Genomic DNA, 23,726 nt, shown 5'->3' on the forward strand with positions numbered 1-23,726 from the left:
CCATTTAACTAATAAAATATAAAGTGATCTTGTACTTTACCTTCCAAAATGGATGACTTTGCATTTACCAACTTTATTCTCCAACTGCCAGAGCCTTGGCCACTCACATAACCTATCTAGATTTCTCTGCAGGCTCTCTGCATCCTCTGCACAGTTTCCTTTTGCACTCAATTTAGTGTCATCAGCAAGCTTAGATGTGCTACACTCAGTCCCATTTTTAAAATTATTAATGTATATCATGAACAGTTGCAGGCCCTGCACCATCCTCTGCGGCACTCTGCTCATCATTGATTGCCAACCAGGGAAATACTCATTTATTCCAATTCTCCGTCATCTATTGGTTAACCAATTCTTTATCCATGCTTATACATTAACCCAACTCCATGCGTCGTTACCTTATGGATAAGGCTTTTATGCACAACATCCTCCTGTTCCCCTCTATCCATTGCGCTCATTATACCCTCAAAGAACTCTAGTAAGTTTGTCAAACAGGACGTGCCCTTCATGAAACTATGCTGCGGTGGTTGTTCATAAGCTAACTGGTCTATAGTTACTTGTCTATTGCTTACATGCTTTCTTAAACAGTAGTATAACATTCGCTATCTTCCAATATACTGCATCATCTAGAATGGAAAGGCAAAGCTTCGATAATAGGTTTGCAAGATGCAAGTAATGTCTTGCGTGTTTTGTTTCTATGCTTTAAGATCTTGCATTGTTACCTATTAATTTCTTAATTCAAAGTGTTATGTTATAAAGTCTCCATTTAGAGGATTTTAATGAAGTCATGTTGCTGTTGTTCTATCTTATTGAACATAGAACATAGAATAGTACAGCATAGTACAGGCCCTTTGGCCCACAATGTTGTGCCGACCCTTAAACCCTGCCTCCCATGTATCCCCTCATCTTAAATTCCTCCATATACCTGCCTAGTAGACTCTTAAATTTCACTAGTGTATCTGGCTCCACCACAGATTCAGGTAGTGCATTCCACGCACCAACCACTCTCTGAATAAAAAACCTTCCTGTAATATCCCCCTCGAACTTCCCACCCTTACCTTAAAGCCGTGTCCTCTTGTATTGAGCAGGGGAAGAGGCGCTGGCTGTCCACTCTATCTATCTCTATCATGTCTCCTCTCATCCTCCTTCTCTCCAAAGAGTAAAGCCCTAGCTTCCTTAATCTCTGATCATAATGCATACTCTCTAAACCAGGCAGCATCCTGGTAAATCTCCTCTGTACCCTTTCCAATGCTTCCACATCCTTCCTATAGTGAGATGACCAGAACTGGGTAAAGTACTCCCAAGTGTGGCCTAACCAGAGTTTTATAGAGCTGCATCATTACCTTGTGACTTTTAAACTCTATCCCTCGACTTATGAAAGCTAACACCCCATAAGCTTTCTTAAGCTTTCATAAGCTTTCTTAATATGTATCCCCAGATCCCTCTGCTCCTCCACACTACCACGTATCCTGCCATTTACTTTGCACTCTGCCTTGGAGTTTGTCCTTTCAAAGTGTTCCACCTTACATTTCTCCAGGTTGAACTCCATCTGCCACTTCTCAGCTCACTTCTGCATCCTATCAATGTCTCTCTGCAATCTTCGACAATCCTCTACACTATCCACAACACCAGCAACCTTTGTGTCATCTGCAAACTTGCCAACCTACCCTTCTACCCCCACATCCAGGTCGTTAATAAAAATCACCAAAAGTAGGGGTCCCAGAACCAATCGTTGTGGGACACCACTAGTCACAACCCTCCAATCTGAATGTACTCCCTCCACCACAACCCTCCAATCTGAATGTACTCCCTCCACCACAACCCTCTGTTTTCTGCAGGCATGCCATTCTGAATACACCTGGCCAAACTTCCCAGGATCCCATGCCTTCTGACTTTCTGAATAAGCCTACCATGTGGAACCTTACCAAATGCCTTACTAAAATCCATGTAGATCACATCCACTGCACTACCCTCATCTACCTGGTTACCTCTTCAAAGAACTCTAACAGGCTTGTTAAACACAGTCTGCCCTTCACAAAGCCATGCTGAATGTCCCTGATCAGACCATGATTCTCTAAATGCCCATAGACCCTATCTCTACGAATCTTTTCCAATAGCTTTCCCACCACAGGCATAAGGCTCACTGGTCTATAATTACCCAAATTATCCCTACTACCTTTTCTGAACAAGGGGCAACATTCGCCTCCCTCCAATCCTCCGGTACCATTCCTGTGGACAACGAGGGCATAAAGATCCTAGTCAGAGGCTCAGCAATCTCTTCCCTCACCTCATGGAGCAGCCTGGTGAATATTCTGTCAGACCCCAGGGACTTATCTGTCCTAATGTATCTTAACAACTCCAACACCTCCTCTTCCTTAATATCAACATGCTCCAAAACTTCAACTTCACTCATGTTGTCATCACTGTCATCAAGTTCCCTCTCATTGCTGAATACCAAAAAGAATTATTCATTGAGGACCTCGTTCATTTCCACAGCTTCCAGGCACATCTTCCCACCTTTATCTCTAATCGGTCTTACCTTCACACTTGTCACCCTTTTGTTCTTCACATAATTGAAGAATGCCTTGTGGTTTTCCTTTACCCTACTCGCCAAGTCCTTCTCATGTCCCCTTCTTGCTGTTCTCAGCCCCTTCTTAAACACCTTTCTTGCTACCCTATGTTCTTCAATAGCCCCATCTGATCCTTGCTTCTTAAACCTCATGTATGCTGCCTTCTTCCACCTGACTAGATTTTCCACCTCACTTGTCACCCATGGTTCCTTCACCATACCATTCTTTATCTTCCTCACTGGGACAAATTTATCCCTAACATCCTGCAAGAGTTCCCTAAACATTGACCACATGTCCATAGTACATTTCCTTGCAAAAACATCATCCCAATTCACACCCACAAGTTCTAGCCTTATAGCTTCATAATTTGTCCTTCTCCAATTAAAAATTTTCCTGTCCTCTCTGATTTTGTTCTTTCCATGATAATGCTAAAGGCCCGGGAGCAGTGGTCACTGTCTCCCAGATGCTCATCCATTGAGAGATCTGTGACCTGACCTGGTTCGTTACCTAATACGAGATCTAGTATGACATTCCCCCCGTCGGCCTGTCAACATACTGTGACAGGAATCTGTTCTGAACACACTTAACAAACTCTGCCCCATCTAAGCCATTGGAACTAATCAGGTGTCAATCAATATTAGGGAAGTTGAAGTCACCCGTGATAACGACCCTGTTATATTTGCACCTTTCCAAAATCTGCCTCCTAATCTGCTCCTCAGTATCTCTGCTGCTACCAGGTGGCCTATAGAATACTCCCAATAAAGTAACTGCTCCCTTCCTGTTCCTGACTTCCACCCATACTGACTCAAAAGAGGATCCTGCTACATTACCCACCCTTTCTATTAGATGTTATAGTATCCCTGACCAGTAATGCCACCCCTCCTCCCCTTTCTCCCCCATCTCTATCCCTTTTAAAACACTGAAATCCAGGAATATCGAGAATCCATTCCTGCCCTGGTGCTAGCCAAGTCTCTGTACTGGCCACTACATCATAATTCCATGTATGTATCCAAACTCTCAGTTTATCATCTTTGTTCCTGATGCTTCTTGCATTGAAGTACATGCACTTTAGCCCTTCGACCTTACTACCTTTGCACCCTTTATTCTGCTTATCTTTCCTCAAAGCCTCTTTTCATGCTAGATCTGGCTTTACTCCATGCACTATACTTGCAGTTCTTACATGACCTATATCCTCATCCACCTCACTATCTGCTCTAACACTCTGGTTCCCCTCCCCCTGCAAATCCAGTTTAAGCCCCCCGGAGCAGCACTAGCAAACCTTCCCGCAAGGATATTAGTCCCCCTCCAGTTCAGGAGCAACCCGTCCTGTCGGAACAGGTCCCACCTTCCCCAAAACAAGGCCCAATTGTCCAGAAACATGAAACCCTCCCTCCTGCACCCTTAGCCACATATTTAGCTGCATTATCTTCCTATTTCTAGCCTCACTGGCACATGACATGTTGAGTTATGAATGGAGAATTTTCAGTTCATGGGTAGAGGGATCTTCTTCAACCATATCATCCTCCGTGCTGGAGGAATCCGGCATTCAAGTGCAAAAGCAAAGGAAGAAGCATTTGCTGCCATCCTTAGCCAAAATAGCCTCTTCCTGATGTCCCTATTGTCATGGATGCCGAAAACCTTTTAAGTTACTTTCCAGTGCACTGGACAGTTGCCATAGGTATGGAGAAGGCCCAAGTTGTGCTAAAATTCTTTGCTCCAGAATCCACTCCCAATACATCTGTGATACTAGCTCCAATGTGTTTGCTTTGGGAAATTGTCCAGTAGAATCCAATTACCATCCAATTATCAGCCAAGTTTGTGGGAATAGAGCAACAATTGGCCAATTTCTGTCATCACAAATATGTTCAGATTTAATGACTACTTGCCTGAACCTTTCACTCTATCTCACCACTTATTTTACCCGACCTGCTGAGTATTTTCCAGGCTTTTCTGTTTTTATTATCATGGACATTTATATATAGAGGATTTAGTTAAAAATTTTGGCTTCTCTTTTTTTCTTAATTAACTGGAACAAGTGGCCTTGTCAGATTTATAATTCCATAGCAATTTCTCTTGAAAGTTGCTGAGTTTGAAAATCTTGCATCAATTATATTTTGACTCATAGACACTTTCCTGATGTAAAATTAAAAAAACATGTTTGTTCTGCACTCTTAGACAGTATATGTCTTTACCACAACAATACTTATTTTGATGGCAAGCTTAATTGCTCAGAACGTATTAAGTGTCTGCAGTGTCTTACAGACTTGTTTTTTATTTTTTTTTAATAGGAAGAGAGCCATCTATATCCAGTGACAGCAGAACTGATTCTTCCAATGAGAGCTACCATTGCAAGCACAGTCATCATGAGTCTGTGGTCAGCCATTTCTCCTCCGATTCACAGGGTACAGTGATTTACAACATGGAGAATGATACAGCTTCTCAAAGCAGTAGGGATACAGGTACTATAAATTCTAAAATGATGGGTGACTCTCAGAAAAGAAAATCTCTGGGGTGGCAAATCCTGGCAAAATGAAGTGAATGAAGACATTCATTTTCAGAAGGGAAGCTTTACAATTGATGCAGCAAGTTGTAACAAAACATGGAAAAAAAAACATTGCTTGTTCATTTTTGACCCCATATATGAGCCCTTAATTTAGGGCATGGGCTTTTTTCTGAAAATAAATTTCTTGATCTTTTTATTAAAGAGGTGCACGGTGCCAGGGCTGATAGAGCTGCTGCAGCAACATAGGTTCGAGGCTGACCTCTGGTGATGTCTGTGTGGAGTTTGTGTATTCTCCTTGTAACTGCATAGGTTTGCCCTGGGTGCCCCAGTTTCTTCCCACATCCCAAAAACATGCAAATTACTATGTTAAACAGACACTGTAAATTTTCTCTAGTTTATGGGCAAGAAGTAGAATCTAAGGGGAAATTGATGGGAAAATGGGGAGAATAGTTTATAGGGGATAGTAACCACAAATGGGATGGTTCTGTGATCTTGCATAAACCTAAGGGATTCAATTGGTCTCCTCTGTTTCAAACCTAATATGGGAAGTTTGTTGCTGGGTCTTGGGTACAGCAGCAAATGTGGGTTCTTGGCATAGAATATTGAGGCCTTCACCTCAAATGAAAAAAAAAGTTTCTCAAAATACTTGGTGTCAATGAAGTGGTTGTAATGGTTGTTGCCTGTTCTGCACGTAGCTGCACGAAGAGATTTTGTTGTTGCCTCCTTAGATCATTATATTGATGTGTAGGCATTTTTGATACTTGACCAGACAACATGGCAGTTCAGCAAATCTGTTGACTCCTAACCAAGTCTTAGCTAATCCAAAATGCTAATGCTTCAGTTAATAGGGGATGTGATTGGACAAGCAACAGAAATCTTTCCAGTGTTTTAGGCTTTCAGCTCCATCTTGTTAGCTAAAATTTAGTAGTACTTCTAGTTCTTCATATTTGCTTTTTGTCTGAAAAGTTCTGAGAAGTAAATCAATTGTGCTAATTTCAGAAAAGAGTAGGCATGCAAAATAGGTGAACAGAAAACCCAAGTATTTCTAAATGCTGAAAGCCATCTGCAGTGCCACCAAAGCAAAAAGTAAGCAATGTGTGCAGTGCAATGTAAAATTAAGAAATAGTTGCCAAGCCATAGTAACAGATAATCAGGAAATGAAGCTAAGGTTTTGGGGAAAATTATAAAACATGAAGCAGAGTTGGAAGGATGGAGTAAAAGGAATTTTAGAGGTGAAAATTGGTGGTCTTACTGAATGTGAGGATATCACATAGGAAAATTGAATGGCATATTGTAGTGTATTGACCTATTTCTTGAACAAAGTGCTGAGGTCAGCAGGAAAGGTATAGATCAGGGGTCGGCAACCCGCGACTCTTTCATCTCTGTGCTGCGGCTCCCCGTGGTTTGTTAGTTTTTGAAATGTAATTCGAAATTTGAAGATTATGGTGATCTTGTACAATCTAAATAAAACGTTGTGGAGACCCCATTTCCTGGCCCATCTGAACCGGCTCACAATTAGCCACCGTTCCGGCTAAGGGAGATAGCCTACGGGGGTTTGTGAGTACGTGTCTTTTGGAGCATCCGCGCCCACGGGGATGGGTTGAGGGAGGCTTTAAAGCAAGGCTGTTTAGTTCGAATAAAGTTATCTTTGACTGCAGTGTCATTATTTTAGCGCTGCGTGTAGCACACCGCTACAACGTGTTTTTTTTTATCGCTATTAATATACATCACCACTGCCAATGCCTGACACCCGCCGGTGCACGCTTTCTTTTAATTCTTCGATCCAAGGTAGGCTAACTATGGAGTAACCTTCCACCCAACGTCTTTTTTTCGGAGTTCAAAATGTTTTTGTTGCATGCAGAAATGTAATTTCGTTTTCTCTGCTGGAGTTCATCAATTTCATAAATGATGCAACACATTATAGTTTGTTTATACATAGCATAAAGGCAAAAAAAAACCATTGTATGCAGTGTTATTTCATTTTAAATGTCAAACGGGTTTTGTGGCTCCCAGTGTTTTCTTTTCTGTGGGAAATGGGTCCATATTGGCTCTTTCAGTGGTAAACGTTGCCGACCCCTGGTATAAATGAAGCAAATTGGGGCTGAGGATAGTGAAGTGGGGAAGTGTTGCAGAGTTGTTAGGATAAATGGATGATTGGCACAGTCCATGAACAGGAAGGAATGCAAATCTAAAGATATGGGAGCAAATGTAGGAAGTTGCAGGTTATTGAACAATAAAAGGAAAAAGCTTTAGAAAGGAAATGTAATAGACCTGTAGTTGGATTCAAAAGATGATCAGAGGAACTGACACAAATACATAGAAGGTTTTGAATTTTAGAGTCATAGAGTACTACAGCACGAATGCAGGTACTTTGTTTCATCTAGTCCATGCTGAACTAACTTCTGTTGCATTTGTACCTAATTTCATTACATGTGGAAAATTGAATTATCCTTTTAAAATTAAAACATTGACACATACAAAGTTTTACTTTAGAAGTGATTTTGCTTTCAAGAAAGTAATATTGGGATTTATTCTTTCCACTGGTAAAAGGGCACAAGCAGTATAAAGACAAAGAATAGGAACGGAGTGTTAAAACAAAAATGTTTATGCAGAGTGCTGCTTAATGTTTGGGATTTTGAAAATAGCTCAAGTATGTAAGTGACCTCATACTGTGAAAGTATTACTTAGTATAGGGAGGGAAGCTAGATGCAGGATTGCAATGATGAGGTTATTCACTGTGGAATAATTGCAGTCAGAGACAAGCCATTGCTTGATAATAACTGGTGTTAACACCATGAATCATGGGTAACATCATAAAGTATTGGCACCACTGTGTCAGCCAGTCAGTTAAAGACAGCCTGGGCTGAGAATAAACTGTCTATTCCAGCTTTCCATTGTGGGTACAAGATCTGTGAATAGAAGTAAACACTCAGTAACCGAGGTTTATTTTTTAAATAGGTCTATAGCAAACCTGCCTTTTTGGAAACTCAAGGACTTTGAATTTCCCATTTCCTTGGCACTGCCATATCATAAATTTAATTAATTTTATCTTAGAAATTGATATTTTGACCCAGGACATCTTACAGACAGTCAATCTAACCAACAACCTGCTTTCAAAAAAGGGATTTCTGTGGATAGAAGACGGAGTTCCAGTCGACCCAGGCGTCCTGACAATCGAGGGAAACCAGAGAAGTCAGATGAGATACCCGTCTGTGGTTATCACAGTGAAGGTGAGGAAGGAAATCTATAGAATCTAGAGCTTATTGCAGCAATAACATGAACTTGGAAGAGCAAAATTGGTGTGGGTGCGGCTGTGCATGCTCTTGAATAATGAAGTTACAACCCTTGTGCGTGCTGTCTAGTCTTTTTGTCTTTCATGTCCAAAACTGTAGGTGAAACATTGAAAGAAAAGCAAGCCCCAAGAACTGGACCAAAACCTGCTACTAGTCGATTAAAGGACTTCAGAGAAACTGTGAGCAATATTATTCATAACCGACCTTTGCATAATCAAGACCAGTGTAATAATAAACCCATTCCTGCAAAAGCAGCAGACTCTGTAGATAATGGCAACTTGAGAATCGCAAGTGGGCGTTCAAAAGACTGGGAAATGGAGACTACCAACTGTGAATCCAAATCAAGCTCATCAAGCAGATCCAAAACCTACCTGTGGAAACCTAAACGCGAGGTTCTTAATATTGACAGTATCTTCACAAAAGAGAGAAAAAAGGCATGCTCCAGCACACAAATGCCTGTAATGTCAGAAGAGGGCTTTAAAGACTTTAATCACAATAAGACTGAAAGTTCAGTAGGAGTTGGAAGTGTTCCTTTAACATTAGATAATACAAGAAATGAAGGAAAAGACATGCTGATCAATAATAATGACAGATGTGAGAAAGCTGGGTGTCCAGGTAAAGGTATGCAACAAGTTGAGTCCCAAAGTTTGGGAGAAAATGAACGTTTCATTCAGAGAATGGAATCTGGCTATGAGAGCAGTGATCGCAACAGTAACAGCCCAGTAAGCTTGGATGCTGTGGTTCCTGATGGGGTCCCAGGAGGAGTACACAATTCCAGTGTCAATTCTTTCAGGTAAGTTGTCAGTTTACTTAACATTTCTTGCTCAAATTAATGAGATTTTGTCTGTCAGAAACATAAATTCAGGAACTATCTTCATTTGGCAAAATATTTTGTGCTAACAGTCATCAACAGTTTTTGTGTACCTTCTTCAGTATCGTTATTTTTAATTGAGAAATTAAAATAAAATCTGATAACCTGTCACCTGGTATTGGATGTGAAAGTATGCTGCTGTCCTTTTCTTATTTGTAGTTTGTCCTTGCTATAGAAACATCTGAATTTATTTCTTTTTCACTTTTATCAATGTAGAGATTGATATATTTTGGTCATGTGCGAACTCTTATGCTTCAAAGTAAATGTTGATTTTTCTGTTTCTTTGGTCTTTTATTTGAAGGGAATCTAGTGCTAAGAAAGCAGTAATTTCTGGTCCTTCATGGAAATCTGTTCCCAAGTCCAAGAGCAGCAGTGCCTTACAACAAGAATCATCTGTAGCTGCCAAAAGCTGGGTGAATTTGCAGCAAATTTCCAGTAAGAAAACTTAAAACATATTATTATAATGCAGAATGTTTTCCTGCAGACTTTTGATAATTATATTAAAAGTATGCTAGATTTTATTTGCATATATATAAAATAACCATAGCACTATCACTTTGCATACTTTGACACATAAGCATTAATTGTTTTGAAAGTGCATGCAGCCCAGTTAAAATTGTTCCAGATAGACTCAGCGTCACTATATTAGTGAGATAACTTTACAAGTAAGTTATAATTACAGTGGAAAGGTATGTATGTAAATGTCTTCTGGGTTGTTTGGCACTTTTAGTAGTGGATAAGGTAATGCATTTGCTAGGCATTGCAAACTCATTGATGAAATTTACTCATTTCATCACCAGTTTAGTGTCTCTAACAGACAAGGGTTTTAATTCTTCAATAAAAGAGTGCAATTTTCTTTCCTATATGACCTTCAATCAAGTTGTATTTTAAGTTCTCATTGATGTATAATATGCCTTTGGAAATCTACATGAACCTCATTCAGTAAATGAAGAATTGCTAATGAATAAAACAGTTTGTTATAATCAATTCATAGCATCTTTCAGCAGAGTCTTTTAACATGTAACTCCATAGTCAATTCATTTTCACGCCTAACTAGCATGACTCAGTATCTTGCCCTCTGTTTCACTCAGTGGAGCTTTTGCATCAAGATGTCTTTGCAAATGAAGGACTGCGACTTCAGAGGTGATAACTAGCTCTGGATTTATTGATGACATTGTAGTGCATTATTAATCACAACTAACCAATGGGTTACTGACAACCAAGTGATGCCTTGTACGTGTTAAATGCCAGTCTTTAAACTAAAATGCAGCTTTGGCTTGCTCCATGGAGACAAACTAAGATGTTAGACTGGAGCAATGATGTTTACAGTAGATTACTGGGTTACCGCATTTGCTGTCAGCACTGAGCACTGTTGGACCTAATATATAGTTTAGAGTAGTGTGCCATCTTGGTAAATGTATGGGCTTCAACTCAAATATATGATTCTCTTTTTGTGTTGGTCCAACAGTTCCTCATTCCCATAGTAAGCAGTTTCATGGAGGTTGTCTTGTTATGAGTGTCTTAATACTGCTACCCTTATTTTCTTGCAATTGTATCGACACAAATTTTATTTAGTATTAAGAGGGAGATGGAAGTTCAGACCCAAATTTATTCTGAACTTCTGTCAGTATTCAGCTGACCTTGTAGTTAACAACTGTTCCTACAACCCGGGTTTTTATGGCAGCAAGTGATATTGAGTCTTTTTGTAACAGTATTGCAGTGGACTTGCAAAAACTATACATACTCATGATCAGTAGCTGCCATGGATTGGGTTCAGAAGGCACGTTGAACACCCTGTAACAGATTATTAAGGGCTACTCACTTTGAGCTGGTGGTCAGCAATTACTCTCTGTGATCTCCTCCTCCAGAGAAAAAAGGAAAAAGACATCTTGATTATTACGTCCATTTTTTAGTTTATTAGAACCATAAATTTTCTGTTTTAACTGCTAAATGGCTGAAGGATTCTTGTGGAAAGATGTGGTCAAATGATCCAGAGAGAGCTCCCCACTGAAATGGATCAATCTCTATTAATGTGACAACCTGCTGTTGCTACCTGTGAGTACTTTAAGCAGCTACTTGTCACAGATATTCTGCAAGAATCAAGAATCAATGACTTTCCATTTGATGCTGCAGGCTGGAAAGATGTGCACGTGTCATTTATTCAGCTGACCTGATTTCTATGTTCTTAAGTAATTTGTACAATTTATCCTGCTGCCAGGAAACTGACTGCCTGTTTAGATTCTAGTTCCCAAATTTAACTTTAATTTGATTTCCAGATTGCAGGAAGGTATGTAAATTGAACTGCTGTATGTAAGATCAACAGAACAATCAGTTTTAATGAAGCTGCTCTGACACAGTAGTGTCTCAGCTGCTTCCATCCAATATTGTTGCTGCTCACTGCTAATTTGGGCCTCTTTTAACTTTGTGATGACCCTGTTTTTTTTTGTGTTTTATTAGCAATTTGTTTTCACAGGGTTATAAAATTTAGATTTGACCATAGTAATAACGCCCAATTAATCTTTTTAGAAAAATTAGAATTAGGAGCAGAATTAGGCCATTCACCCCTTCAAGTATGTTCCACTATTCCATCATGGCTGATTCATTATCTTTCTCAATCCCATCCTCCTGCCTTCTCCCTGTAACCTTTGATGCCCTGACTAATCAAGAACCATCATCCTCCACTTTAAAATATTCCCATTGACTTGGCTTCCACGACCGTCAGTGTTAGTGAATTTCAGATTCACTATGTCCTGGCTAAAGTAATTCCTCCTCATCTCTGTTTGAAATAGACATCCCTCTATGCCTTTCACTATTTGATGGGTTTCAACGGATCCTCCTTCATTCTTCTAAATTCTCAAATAATACAGGCCCAGAGCCATTAAACACTCCTCCTACATTAACCCTTTCACTCCTAGAGTTATTTGCATGATCTCTTCTGAACACTCTCTAATACCAGCACATCTTTTCTTAGATAAGTGGCCTAAAACTGCTCACAGTACTTCACATGTGGTCTGACCAATGCCTTATAAAACCTCAGTATTACATTCTTACTCTTACGTGGCCTGTCAGCGGCTATAACCAGAGCACCAATCGTGAGTTAGATAGCAGGGAAGGTTCAGGCATAAAAAGGAGTCGCTGCTTAGCGGAGCAGTCATCAAAGGAGTGGTCATCGACGAAGAACAACAACAAACAGAAAGCAACAAATACTGGACTGGAAGTGTTGTATTTGAATGCACACAGCATAAGCAATGAAATGGACAATCTTCAAATTCAGTTACAGATTGGCAAGTATGATATTGTGGCCATCTCTGAAACTTGGCTAAAGGATGGCTGCCATTGGGAGTTAAATATCCAAGGATATATGGTGTATCGGAAAGATAGATTAGTAAGCAGAGGAGGTGGTGTGGTCTTGTGTATAAGAAAAAATATTTAATCAGTAGAAAGGGATGACATAGGATCAAAAGGTGTAGAGTTTCTATGGGTTGAGTTAAGAAATGGCAAGAGTAAAAGGACCCTAATGGCAGATGTATACTGGCTTCCAAACAAAGGCTGGGATGTGGATTACAAATTACAGCAGGAGATAGAAAAAGTGTGTCAGAAGGGCAATGTCATGACAATCGTTGGGGATTTTAACATGAAAGTGGATTGGGAAAACCAGGCCAGTACTGGACCTCAGGAGAGAGAATTTGTAGAATGTCTAAGAGATGGCTTTTTAGAACAGCTTGCTGTTGAGCCACTAGGGCTGTGCTGGATTGGGTGTTGTACAATGATCCGGAGGTGATAAGAGAGCTTAAGGTTAAGGAACCCTTAGGGAACAGTGATCACAATATGATCACTGAAAGTTTCTTTGAAATTTGAGGAGAAACTAGATTCCAATGTGTCGGTATTTCAGTGGAATAAAGGAAATTACAATGGCTTGAGAGTGGAACAGGCCAAGGTTGACTGGAAAGGGACACTATCAGGAAGGGCAGAAGAGCAGCAATGGCTGGAGTTTCTGCTAGAAATGAGGGATGTGCAAGACAGATATATTCCAAATAAAAAGGGATTTTTGAATGGAAGAAGGACACAAGTGAAGTCAGAGCCAAAATAAAAGCAAAAGAGAAGGCATAGTAGGAAGCCAAATCTAGTAGGAAGATAGAGGATTAGGAAGCTTTTAAAAAACTTGCAGAAGGAAACTAGGAAGGTCATTAGGAAGGAAAAGATGAATTGTGAAAAGAAGCTGGTGACTAATATCAAAGAAAATACTGAAAGCTTTTTTAAGTATATAAAGGGTAAAAGAGTACATATAGTACCAATAGAAAATGATGTTGGAGATATTGTAATGAGAGACGCAGAGATGGCAGAGGAACTGACGACGTAATTTGCATTAGTCTTCACAGTGGAAGACATCTGCAGTATACCGGACATTCAAGAATGTCAGGGAAGTGAAGTATGTGCAGTGAAAGTTTAGACTGAGAAGGTGCTCAGGAAGCTTAATAGTCTGAGGGTGGATATATCTCCTGGACCTGATGGAATTAACCCTTGGGTTCTGAAGGAAGTAGCTAGAGAGATTGCAGAGGTATTAACAATGATCTTTCAAGAATCGATAGATTCTATCATTATACCGGATTACTGGATGATTGCAAATATTACTCCGCTATATAAGAACGGTGGGAGGCAGCAGAAAGGAAACTATAACCTGTTAGCCTGACATCAGTGGTTGGGAAGTTGTTGGAATTGATTGCCAGAGATGAGATTATAGAATACCTGCAGATACATGACAAGATAGGTCAAAGCCAGCATGATTTCCTGAAAGGAAAATCCTGCCTGACTTAACCTACGGAAATTTTTTGAGGAAATTACAAGCAGGGTAGACAAAGGAGATACAGTAGATCTAGTATACTTGGATTTTCAGAAGGCCTTTGACAAAGTGCTGCACATGAGGCTGATTAGTAAGATAAGAGCCTATGGAATTACAGGGGAGTTACTAACATTCTACAAATTTCATCTCTTTGGATGAGACACCAACTGGATTTTCTTAATGCATCTGCATATTGAAATCACCCATGACTTTTGTAACCTTGCCCTTTTAAGTTCCTTTTCTATCTCTTTTTGTAATTTGTATGCAACATCTTTATTATTTCACATTATAAAGGTTGTATTTTGTATTCAACACTTGTATGCAGATTGAGTCCATCCACAGATTCTCTCTTGTTCATCAGAACTGGCCTTGATCATTAAAATCTTGTGCCATTGTGACTTGCTTAGTCATTCACCTTTTCTCAGTTCTCTGGATGTGGTCTAGTTGATGTTTAATGCCTGTTGTTACCCCATTGTCATCAGTGGAAAATAATTGTATGTGACGGTTAATTCACAGAAAAAGGTACATGCACCATCTAGTGGAGGAAATTAGCAGTGGCTGGTGCTTTGCCCCATACAGCATATCTTGCAGCCACTGAGCACCACGGAAGAAGAAGGCGGTCCTTCCTTCATGACAGCTTAAATTCATGATGAATAAACTTGATGTTTTAAGCTGGAGCACTTGGAATATGGATGGCTAGCATGTTGGAACTACATTGTATAGTTCAGCTGTTACAATCGAAGTGAACTTTCAGATAACTGGTGAACAAACTGTGGCTTAACACTTGAACTGTTGTATAGCATTGCTTTGAAGTTGAAAATGGGAAAGAAATACTCTGGGCACTGCAACTCATATTTGGTTGTTGTGGATTGTAAGCAGCTGTTGAATCTTTTACCTCCAGATTCTTTTTGCTGTGGAGAAAAATACTAGTTTATAGGATCAGATGTGGCTACTCAATTTCCACTTGATTATATAAAACATTCAGCTGAAGTTTGATGACCACTTGATGTACTGTGGTTTGAGGGAGGGATTGGGAGGGCGTTATTCTTTCCTTGAAATACAGGTCTTCCCCAAGTTACAGCAAGGTTCCATTCTCAACAGCAGAGGATGCTTGTAGTCTTGCTATAGCTGACGAATCCATGCTACCTGTGTCTTAAATACTCATTTGTGCCGTGCAGGTAGTTGTAACTGGGGAAGACGTGTATCATGTTCTAACTTAGTGCTTTCATATGACTCTGCGGCTTAAGAGGCTGGCTGCAGTTGATTCTAATCATTTGCATACCCATCAATGGGAGAAAGATCCAGGTTACTTTCTGGTGAACACCACCTCTCTACTTTTTTTATAATTTCTTATTTTTGCACTACTTATTTTAATTTAACTATTTAATATACATATATACTTACTGTAATTCATTTTTTCTATATTTATCATGTATTGCATTGTACTGCTGCCACAATGTTAACAAATTTCACAAGATAGCTGGTGATATTGAACCTGATTATGATGTTGGCTGCAATAACCATTTTGACTAGTTTGACAAAGTAAATGTAATGCCCGGTTCAAATTTTTATTATTATATTATATGTTTTTCATTTAGCAGTTCTGTGAGAGCAGTCTGTTTGGGTTATTGTTGAGGAATAAGGAATGATGAGGAATGTGTGCCATCCAATTAGGATGGTAGAACTGAGGGGAGGGTTTCCGGTGAGGGACACTAAAGTTGGGTTTTGGTCTTTGGTTCGGTGGGAGAGGAAGAGAGAAGACGCTGGGGAGAACAGGTCATAGGATTCGACCTGGAGCGGGACCGTGATTTGATGAAGCCAGGGGCGTTGATTGATTGAGGATTGGTGAACATGGTGAAACGTTGAGCTCCAACTTATGTACTTTTGACTGTTTTAATTAAAATGGGCCCTTTTTGTTTTTCTTTACTAATCCTTTAGTTAAGTTAAAATCATAAATATAATTCCTTTAATTACATGCAGTATACTTAATCATGGCACTAATTTGTAACAAGGCAGCAAATTACGCAGCATCCACACAAACCAGTGTTTGTGATGGGAGAGCCATCTCAACCTCATGAGTTTGGTGGGACCAGAGAGTGTCTTCCCTAGACTTGCACAGCCAAGGAAACCAGGAGGTTTCGTAAAGAAAGAAAACCAATAAACACAATTAGATAAATCATGTTTCAAGATCAGATAGAAATGATATGAACATTTTTAGCAGTGATTTATTTCCTTTTCTTCTCTCTCACCTCTCCATTTTTATTCTGAAGGCCTAATATTTTTGTCCTAATTTTTCAATTTTTTGTAAAAACAAAAATGTGGAACAGATACCATGTAGCTATAATACATACAGAGCAGCTCAAAATAATGTGACTTTAATAACTTATTTTCTCATTGCTCAATTTTCTAGATTAAGGTCTTAGACTGTTGGTAATCAGGAACATGGTCTTACATGAAATCAAAGTTGTTGAATATAGCAGGAAGCTGGAAAGCTGTTTTAAGTACTACCTGAATCAGTCTTTTCAAGATTAGCTCCATATTTCTTTACAGGGAAGCAGATCTCTTACATTAGACAAGAAGTGCAAACTACAGGGATACAAGATATAAGTTGGTAGTGGTAGATGGCAAATTCTTTAAAAGTATGATAATAAATAAGCAATGATGAAATAATTAACACATCACTTACAGTGAATATTCCTCTAACCAACCGAAAAACAGCAGGAAAGGCAGTCCAGCTATGACTGTTGAGATGTTAGATCAAAAGAAAGGACAGAAAGCCTGAAAATTGGAAAGACTTCAAAATTCAGCAAAGGATCACTAAGAAATTGATAAGGAATGTGTATGAAAGATTTATCCAGCAAGAAACCCTAAAATAAGACTCATAGCTTTTAGAGATGCAACCTTCTGACCGGGACTTCTTGGCTAACTCGGCCAATAGCCTTGTGACTCAGCAGTGAGAAGCCCATGTTCCTTAAGCACCACATATGGGTCGGTGTGATTTGAGGTTCAACCAAACAGGAAAGTTAGAATGTTCTGATTAAAGAACATAGATTGTAGCGAATGCTGTGTAAATACTACCCCATACAAAGTTATTGTTTGCCAGAAAAATAACAGATCGTACACTGGCATAAAAGTACAGAGGAAATATATTTCCCAATATTTCAACTTTAATGAATGGTTAACAGAAAAAGAAAAGAAAAAGAAACGAGGGCTCATTCCAGTTAAACCAGTCCAAAGAAGCACATAAACGTTTAGGCTAGTTTCTGAAGTAATTGGAATACTTTGCTTTGATTATTCACACGCTGAACCTACATTCGGCATGAAGGACACCAGCCACAGTTCAAACTTCCCTTGTAGACCATTTTGAATGAACTGGCTAACTGAGGAGTATTGGCACTTCCGCATTTGAACCATTCGTCTGCACAAAGCACTTCTTACAATAGGGTCTCCCCTTCGGGTGGGATCTTCTGAGCAGCTTCCCTAGTGCTCTGCAAAACACCCCAAACCAAACTATGGTCTTTCAGAAATCTGATTCTGCTCAGCTCTCTCAGATGTTTTATAGCAAATGCTCCTTATCTTTAGCTGAAGCCAAATATTCATGTAAGGCTTATGGAAAAAAAAGACACTCAAAAAACCCACCCACAAATAGTGGAGAATGATAGGCCTAGAGTCAATGAACAGCTCAGAAAAGCACTGGAGTAATTAATGGACTGAAAATTAACGAACCCCAGGACGTGAAATTTTCTCTTGATGGTGGAATATTTTTCACAGAAAAGAAAAATTAAACCCCATTATTTAATAAAGGAGGGAGAGAGAATATTTGAACTGTTGATGAGTTAACCTGATTTATAAAAGGGAAATCACTAGAATTTATTATTACAAATTAGTAGCAAGACACAAACAAGATAATAAAAGAAGCAGGCAGTGTAAAAATGGATTTGTGAGAGAGAATCATAATTGACGTATCTGTTAGAGTTATTCAAGGTTTGACTAGCAAAATAGATTAGAGAATAACAGCACTAGGGAAGCAAGAGGTTGAGAGTGAAGGAATCTCGGAGAGAAGTCTTTTTTTTACACTGCTTGGTGAAAAGAGGCTAGACTGTGCAGGCATGTGAGGTAGAGTGCCAAAGGTTTAAAAAGGGGAGGAATTTTCAACGGTTTTTTTTAAATCGAAGTAAGAGGCTGAGAGTGAAGCAATAAAGGAATCTTGGAGAGAAGTCATTTTTTTTTACAGTGCTCAGGGAAAAGAGGCTAGACTGCACAGGCGTGTGACATAGAGCACCAAAGGTTTAAAAAAAAGGCCACCATATACAGTGGGCAGCAGGGTGGGATGGCTTTGGCTCAACAGGCTTCGGCTTGAACAGGCAGAGGCGAGGTTAGGTTCCGGTAAGTTTTGTTTTGTTTGTTTAGAGAGAATGCCAGGCAGGATGTTGGAATGCTCCTCTTGCAGGATGTGAGAAGTCAGGGAGACCTCTGGTGTCCCTGACAATGACACCTGCAAGAAGTGCATCCAGCTGCAGCTCTTAACAAACTGTGTTAGGGAACTGGAGTAGGAGCTGGATGACCTCCGGATCATTCGGGAGAATGAGGAGTTTATAGATAGTAGCTTCAGAGAGGTAGCTATGCCAAAGGAGCAAGGCCCAGGTAATTGGGTTACCGTCAGGGGAGGGAAGGGGAAAGGGCAGGCAGAGCAGGGTTCCCCTGTGGCCATTCCCCTCAACAACAAGTATACCGATTTGGATACTGTTGGGGGGAATGACTTACTTGGGACAAGCTGCGGCAGCCGGATCTCTGGCACTGAGTCTGGTTCTGCAGTGCAGAAGGGAGGGTGGAAGGAGAGCGGTAGTGATAGGGGGCTCGATAGTTAGAGGTACAGACAGAAGGTTCTGTGGTCATGACAGAGACTTCCAGATGGTTTGTTGCCTCCCGGGTGCTAGGGTCAGGAATGTCTCTGATCGTGTGCATAGCATTCTGAGGTGAGAAGGTGATCAGCCAGATGTCATGGTACACATCGGTACCACTGACGTAGGAAGAAGGAGTGAGGAGGTCCTGAAGAGTGAGTATAGATAGCTTGGTAGTAAGTTAAAAAGCAAGACCTCGAGGGTGGTAATCTCAGGATTGCTACCTGTGCCCTGTGCCAGTGAGGGTAAGAATAGGATGCTCTGGAGGATGAACACATGGCTGAGGAACTGGTGTAGGGGGCAGGGTTTCAGATTTCAGGATTGTTGGGACCTCTTCTGGGGTAGGTGGGACCTGTACAAGAGAGATGGGTTACACCTGAACTACAAGGGGACCAATATCCTTCCAGGGAGGTTTGTTAGTGCTATTGGGGAGAGTTTAAACTAGATTTGCAGGGGGATGGGGACCAGAGTTCCAGAGCAGATAATGGAGTGGGGGTGAAAATAAATGATGTTAAAAGTTCATGCAAAGTCACAAATAGAAGAGTGTTGTGTGGTGATAATAATCTTCTGTGGTGTGTCTATTTCAATGCGAGGAGTATTATGGGGAAGGCTGACGAGCTGAGGGCGTGGATTGACACATGGAATTACGGCATTATAGCCATTAGGGAAACTTGGCTACAGGAGGGCAGGACTGGTAGCTTAATGTTCCAAGGTTCCGATGTTTCAGACATGATCGACGCAGAGGAATGAAGGATGGTGGGGGTGGTATTACTAGTCCGGGAAAATGTTACATTAGTACTCAAGCAGGACAGATTAGAGGGCTTGTCTACCGAGGCCATATGGGTGGAGCTGAGAAACAGGAAGGATATGACCACATTAATGGGGTTGTATTATAGACAACCCAATAGTCAGTGAGAATTGGAGGAGCAAATTTGCAGAGAGATAGCAGACGACTGCAGGAAACATGAAGTTGTGATAGTAAGGGATTTTAATTTTCCACATATTGATTGGGACTCCCATACTGTTAAAGGCCTAGATGGGTTAGAGTTTGTAAAATGTGTTCAGGGAAGTTATCTAAATCAATATATAGACGTACCAACTAGAGAGGATGCAATATTAGATCTCCTATTAGGAAACGAGTTAGGACAGGTGACAGAAGTGTCTGTAGGGGAACACTTTAGTTCCAGTGATCATAACACCATTAGTTTAAACTTGATCATGGATAAAGATAGCTCTGGTCCCAGGGTTGAGGTTCTAAACTGGAAAAAGGCCAATTTTGAAGAAATGAGAAAGGATCTAGAAAGCATTGATTGGGACAGGTTGTTCTCTAGTAAGGATGTGATTGGTAAGTGGGAGGCCTTCAAAGGAGAAATTTTGAGAGTGCAGAGTTTGTATGTTCTGGTCAGGATTAAAGGCAGAGTGAATAAGAATAAGGAACCTTGGTTCTCAAGGGATATTGGAACGCTGATAAAGAAGAAGAGAGAGATGTATGGCATGTATTGGAAACGGAGCAAATAAGGTGATTGAGGAGTATAAGAAGTGCAAAAAATTACTTAAGAAAGAAATCAGGAGGACTAAAAGGAGACATGAGGTTACTTTGGCAGTCAAGGTGAAGGATAATCCAAAGAGCTTCTATGGTATATTAAGAGCAAAAGGATAGTAAGGGATAAAATTGGTCCTCTTGAAGATCAGAGTGGTTGACTATGTATGGAACCAAAAGAAATGGAGATCTTAAATGGGTTTTTTGCATCTGTATTTACTAAGGAAACTGGCATGGAGTCAATGGAAATAAGGCAAACAAGTAGTGAGGTCATGGAACCTATAGAGATTGAAAAGGAGAAGGTACTTGCTATCTTGATGCAAATCAAAGTAGATAAATCCCCAGGACCTGACAGGGTATTCCCTCGGACCTTGCAGGAGAATAATGTTGAAATTGCAGGGGCCCTGGCTGATATATTTAAAATGTCGGTATCTACGGGTGAGGTGCCGGAGGATTGGAGGAGAGCTCATGTTGTTCCATTGTTTAAAAAAGGCTCTAAAGGTAATCTGGGAAATTATAGGCCAGTAGATTTGATGTCGGTAGTAGGTAAATTATTGGAAGGAGTAGTAAGAGATAGGATCTACAAGTATTTGGATAGACAGGGACTTAATAGGGAGAGTCAACATGGTTTTGTGCATGGTAGGTCATGTTTGACAAATCTATTAGAGTTTTTCGAGGAGGTTACCAGGAAAGAGGATGAAAGGAAGGCAGTGGATGTTGTCTACGTGGACTTCAGTATGCCCTTTGACAAGGTCCCGCATGGGAGGTTAGTTAGGAAGATTCAGTCGCTAGGTATACATGGTGAGGTAGTAAATTGGATTAGACATTGACTCAATGGGAGAAGTCAGAGAATGGTAGTGGAGGATTACTTCTCTGAGTGGAGGCCTGTGACTAGTGGTTTGCCACAGGGATCAGTGCTGGGTCCATTGTTATTTGTCATCTATATCAATGATCTGGATGATAATGTGGTAAATTGGATCAGCAAATTTGCTGATGATACGAAGATTGGAGGTGTAGTGGACAGTGAGGAAAGTTTTCAAAGCTTGCAGAGGGATTTGGACCAGCTGGAAAAATGGGCTGAAAAATGGCAGATGGAGTTTAATACAGACAAGTGTGAGGTATTGCACTTTGGAAGGACAAACCAAGGTAGAACATACAAGGTAAATGGTAGGGCACTGAGGAGTGCAGTAGGACAGAGGGATCTGAGAATACAGATACAAAATTCCCTAAAAGTTGCGTCACAGGTAGATACGGTCGTAAAGAGAGCTTTGGGTACCTTGGCCTTTATAAATCAAAGTATTGAGTATAAGAGTTGGAATGTTATGGTGAGGTTGTATAAGGCATTGGTGAGGAATATTTGGAGTACTGTGTTCAGTTTTGGTCACCGAATTACAGGAAGAATATTAATAAGGTTGAAAGAGTGCGGAGAAGGTTTACAAGGATGTTGCTGGGACATGAGAAACTGAGTTACAGAGAAAGGTTGAATAGATTAGGACTTTATTCCCTGGAGCGTAGAAGAATGAGGGGAGATTTGGTAAGAGGAAATTATAATGGGTATAAATAGAGTGAATGCAAGCAGGCTTTTTCCACTGAGGCTAGGAGAGAAAAAAACCAGAGGACATGGGTTAAGGGTGAAATGAGTGTGGTGGGAGTATGGAATGGACTGCCTGATGAAGTGGTAAATGTGGGCTCACTTTTAACATTTAAGAGAAACTTAGGCAGTTACATGGATGAGAGGTGTAGGAGGGATATGGTCCAGGTGCAGAATAGTGTACTGCAGAAAGTGGCCATAATTTTGAGAGAAATAGCTCAGAATAGATTAGTTTATTGTCAAATATGTCAGAGCGCAAATGAAACTTCTTATCTTCATGAAACTCACAGAGAAAATATTATATGTGGTAATAATAAATACAATGACGACTGCAAAACAGCAGAATTGTGCAGAGATTGTGGTGCAAACAGTAGATAATTAACGTAGTGATAAGCAAAACTGAGAGCACCATTGGGAAGGGTGTGTGGAAGGTTCATTCAGAGTGTGATAGCAGTTGGGAAGAAGTTGCTTCTAAGTCTGGATGTCCGGACTTCCGAGCATCCTGTTTCAACTCCCAGAAGGTTGGATAGAAGATACTGACAAGCCTGTTTTGGGCTGAGTTGTGTTTACCACTCTCTGCAAGTTCAGCTGGCCCAGAGCAGAGCAGTTATTATACTGGGCTGAGATGCAATCCATTAGGTGACTTTCTATAGTGAACTTGTAGAAGTCTGAAAGAAAGCTCTTGGATACGCTGAATCGTCACAGATGCCCCGGAAAGTGAATATGCTGGTGTGCTTCCCTGATAATCAAGACGAGGTGATGTTGCTGATGACGTGGATGTCAAAGCACCTTAAGATGTCAGCCATTTCTACAGCAGGCCAGTTGATGAGGTAGGGTTATGTTCATCAAGCACCGCACACCCGCCCCCCCTCTCCCCCCCCCCCCCCCAACTTTCCTTAGGTCAGCAACAGATTCCTTCATCTTTTTATATTAAGGGCTAGGTTGTTATGATACCATGACACAAAAATCTAATCATTGTTAATAGGAACTCAGCAGGTCAGGCAGCATCTGTGGAAACGTTGACTGCTCTTTTCCACGGATGCTGCCCGACCTGCTGAGTACCTCCAGTGTGTTTGTACGTGTTGATTTGACCACAGTATCTGCAGTGTACTTTGTGTTTACTAATCATTGTTAATGACTTGATAACAGTAATATCACTGATGAATGTAAAGATTGAGCTGGTGCTTTACTTTGGCCACACACTGCTGGGAATGCAGTGAGTGGAACAAAGATTTGGCACATAACCCTGAGGAGGACCATTGTTGAAGTTGGGGTAGGTGAAATGTTATGCCAATCAGGAAGTCTAGTCCTTAATGCCAAGGCTCAGAATTTTAGAGATAAGCTTTTATTTGGTATCGTGGTATTGATGTTTGAGCTGTAGTTGATGACTAGCAGGCTGCAAGGGGTCTGGATTGTTTGGAAATGTTCACATGACATAATTTGTATGACAAATGGGGCATTTGTTACATTATTATTTGTGACATTGCTCTGTGTATAATTCAGCTGCCCAGTTTCTGTCACAAAAATCATGATTAAACATCAAAAATGTCCTGAAGTGATTTGGGATATTTCTGAGGTCTTGAAAGGCACAGTTGAAAGTCTTTCTGTGCACAGAGTCAC

The 23,726-nt window shown here is 40.4% G+C and overlaps 1 protein-coding gene across 3 annotated transcripts in view; it reads left to right on the top strand.

Moving 5' to 3' along the window:
* LOC132378993 (inactive ubiquitin carboxyl-terminal hydrolase 54-like) overlaps positions 1-23,726 on the top strand; it is a 163,447-nt gene that overhangs the window by 120,913 nt on the left and 18,808 nt on the right. For all 3 annotated transcript variants that reach the window (XM_059946420.1, XM_059946421.1, XM_059946422.1), the window contains exons 11-14: positions 4,856-5,026; positions 8,193-8,300; positions 8,463-9,156; positions 9,536-9,669. In XM_059946420.1, the coding sequence (XP_059802403.1) occupies positions 4,856-5,026; positions 8,193-8,300; positions 8,463-9,156; positions 9,536-9,669 (1,107 nt within the window). The remainder of the gene's footprint in view (positions 1-4,855; positions 5,027-8,192; positions 8,301-8,462; positions 9,157-9,535; positions 9,670-23,726) is intronic.

The sequence above is a fragment of the Hypanus sabinus genome, chromosome 21 (assembly GCF_030144855.1).
Source record: "Hypanus sabinus isolate sHypSab1 chromosome 21, sHypSab1.hap1, whole genome shotgun sequence".
NCBI lineage: Eukaryota > Metazoa > Chordata > Chondrichthyes > Myliobatiformes > Dasyatidae > Hypanus > Hypanus sabinus.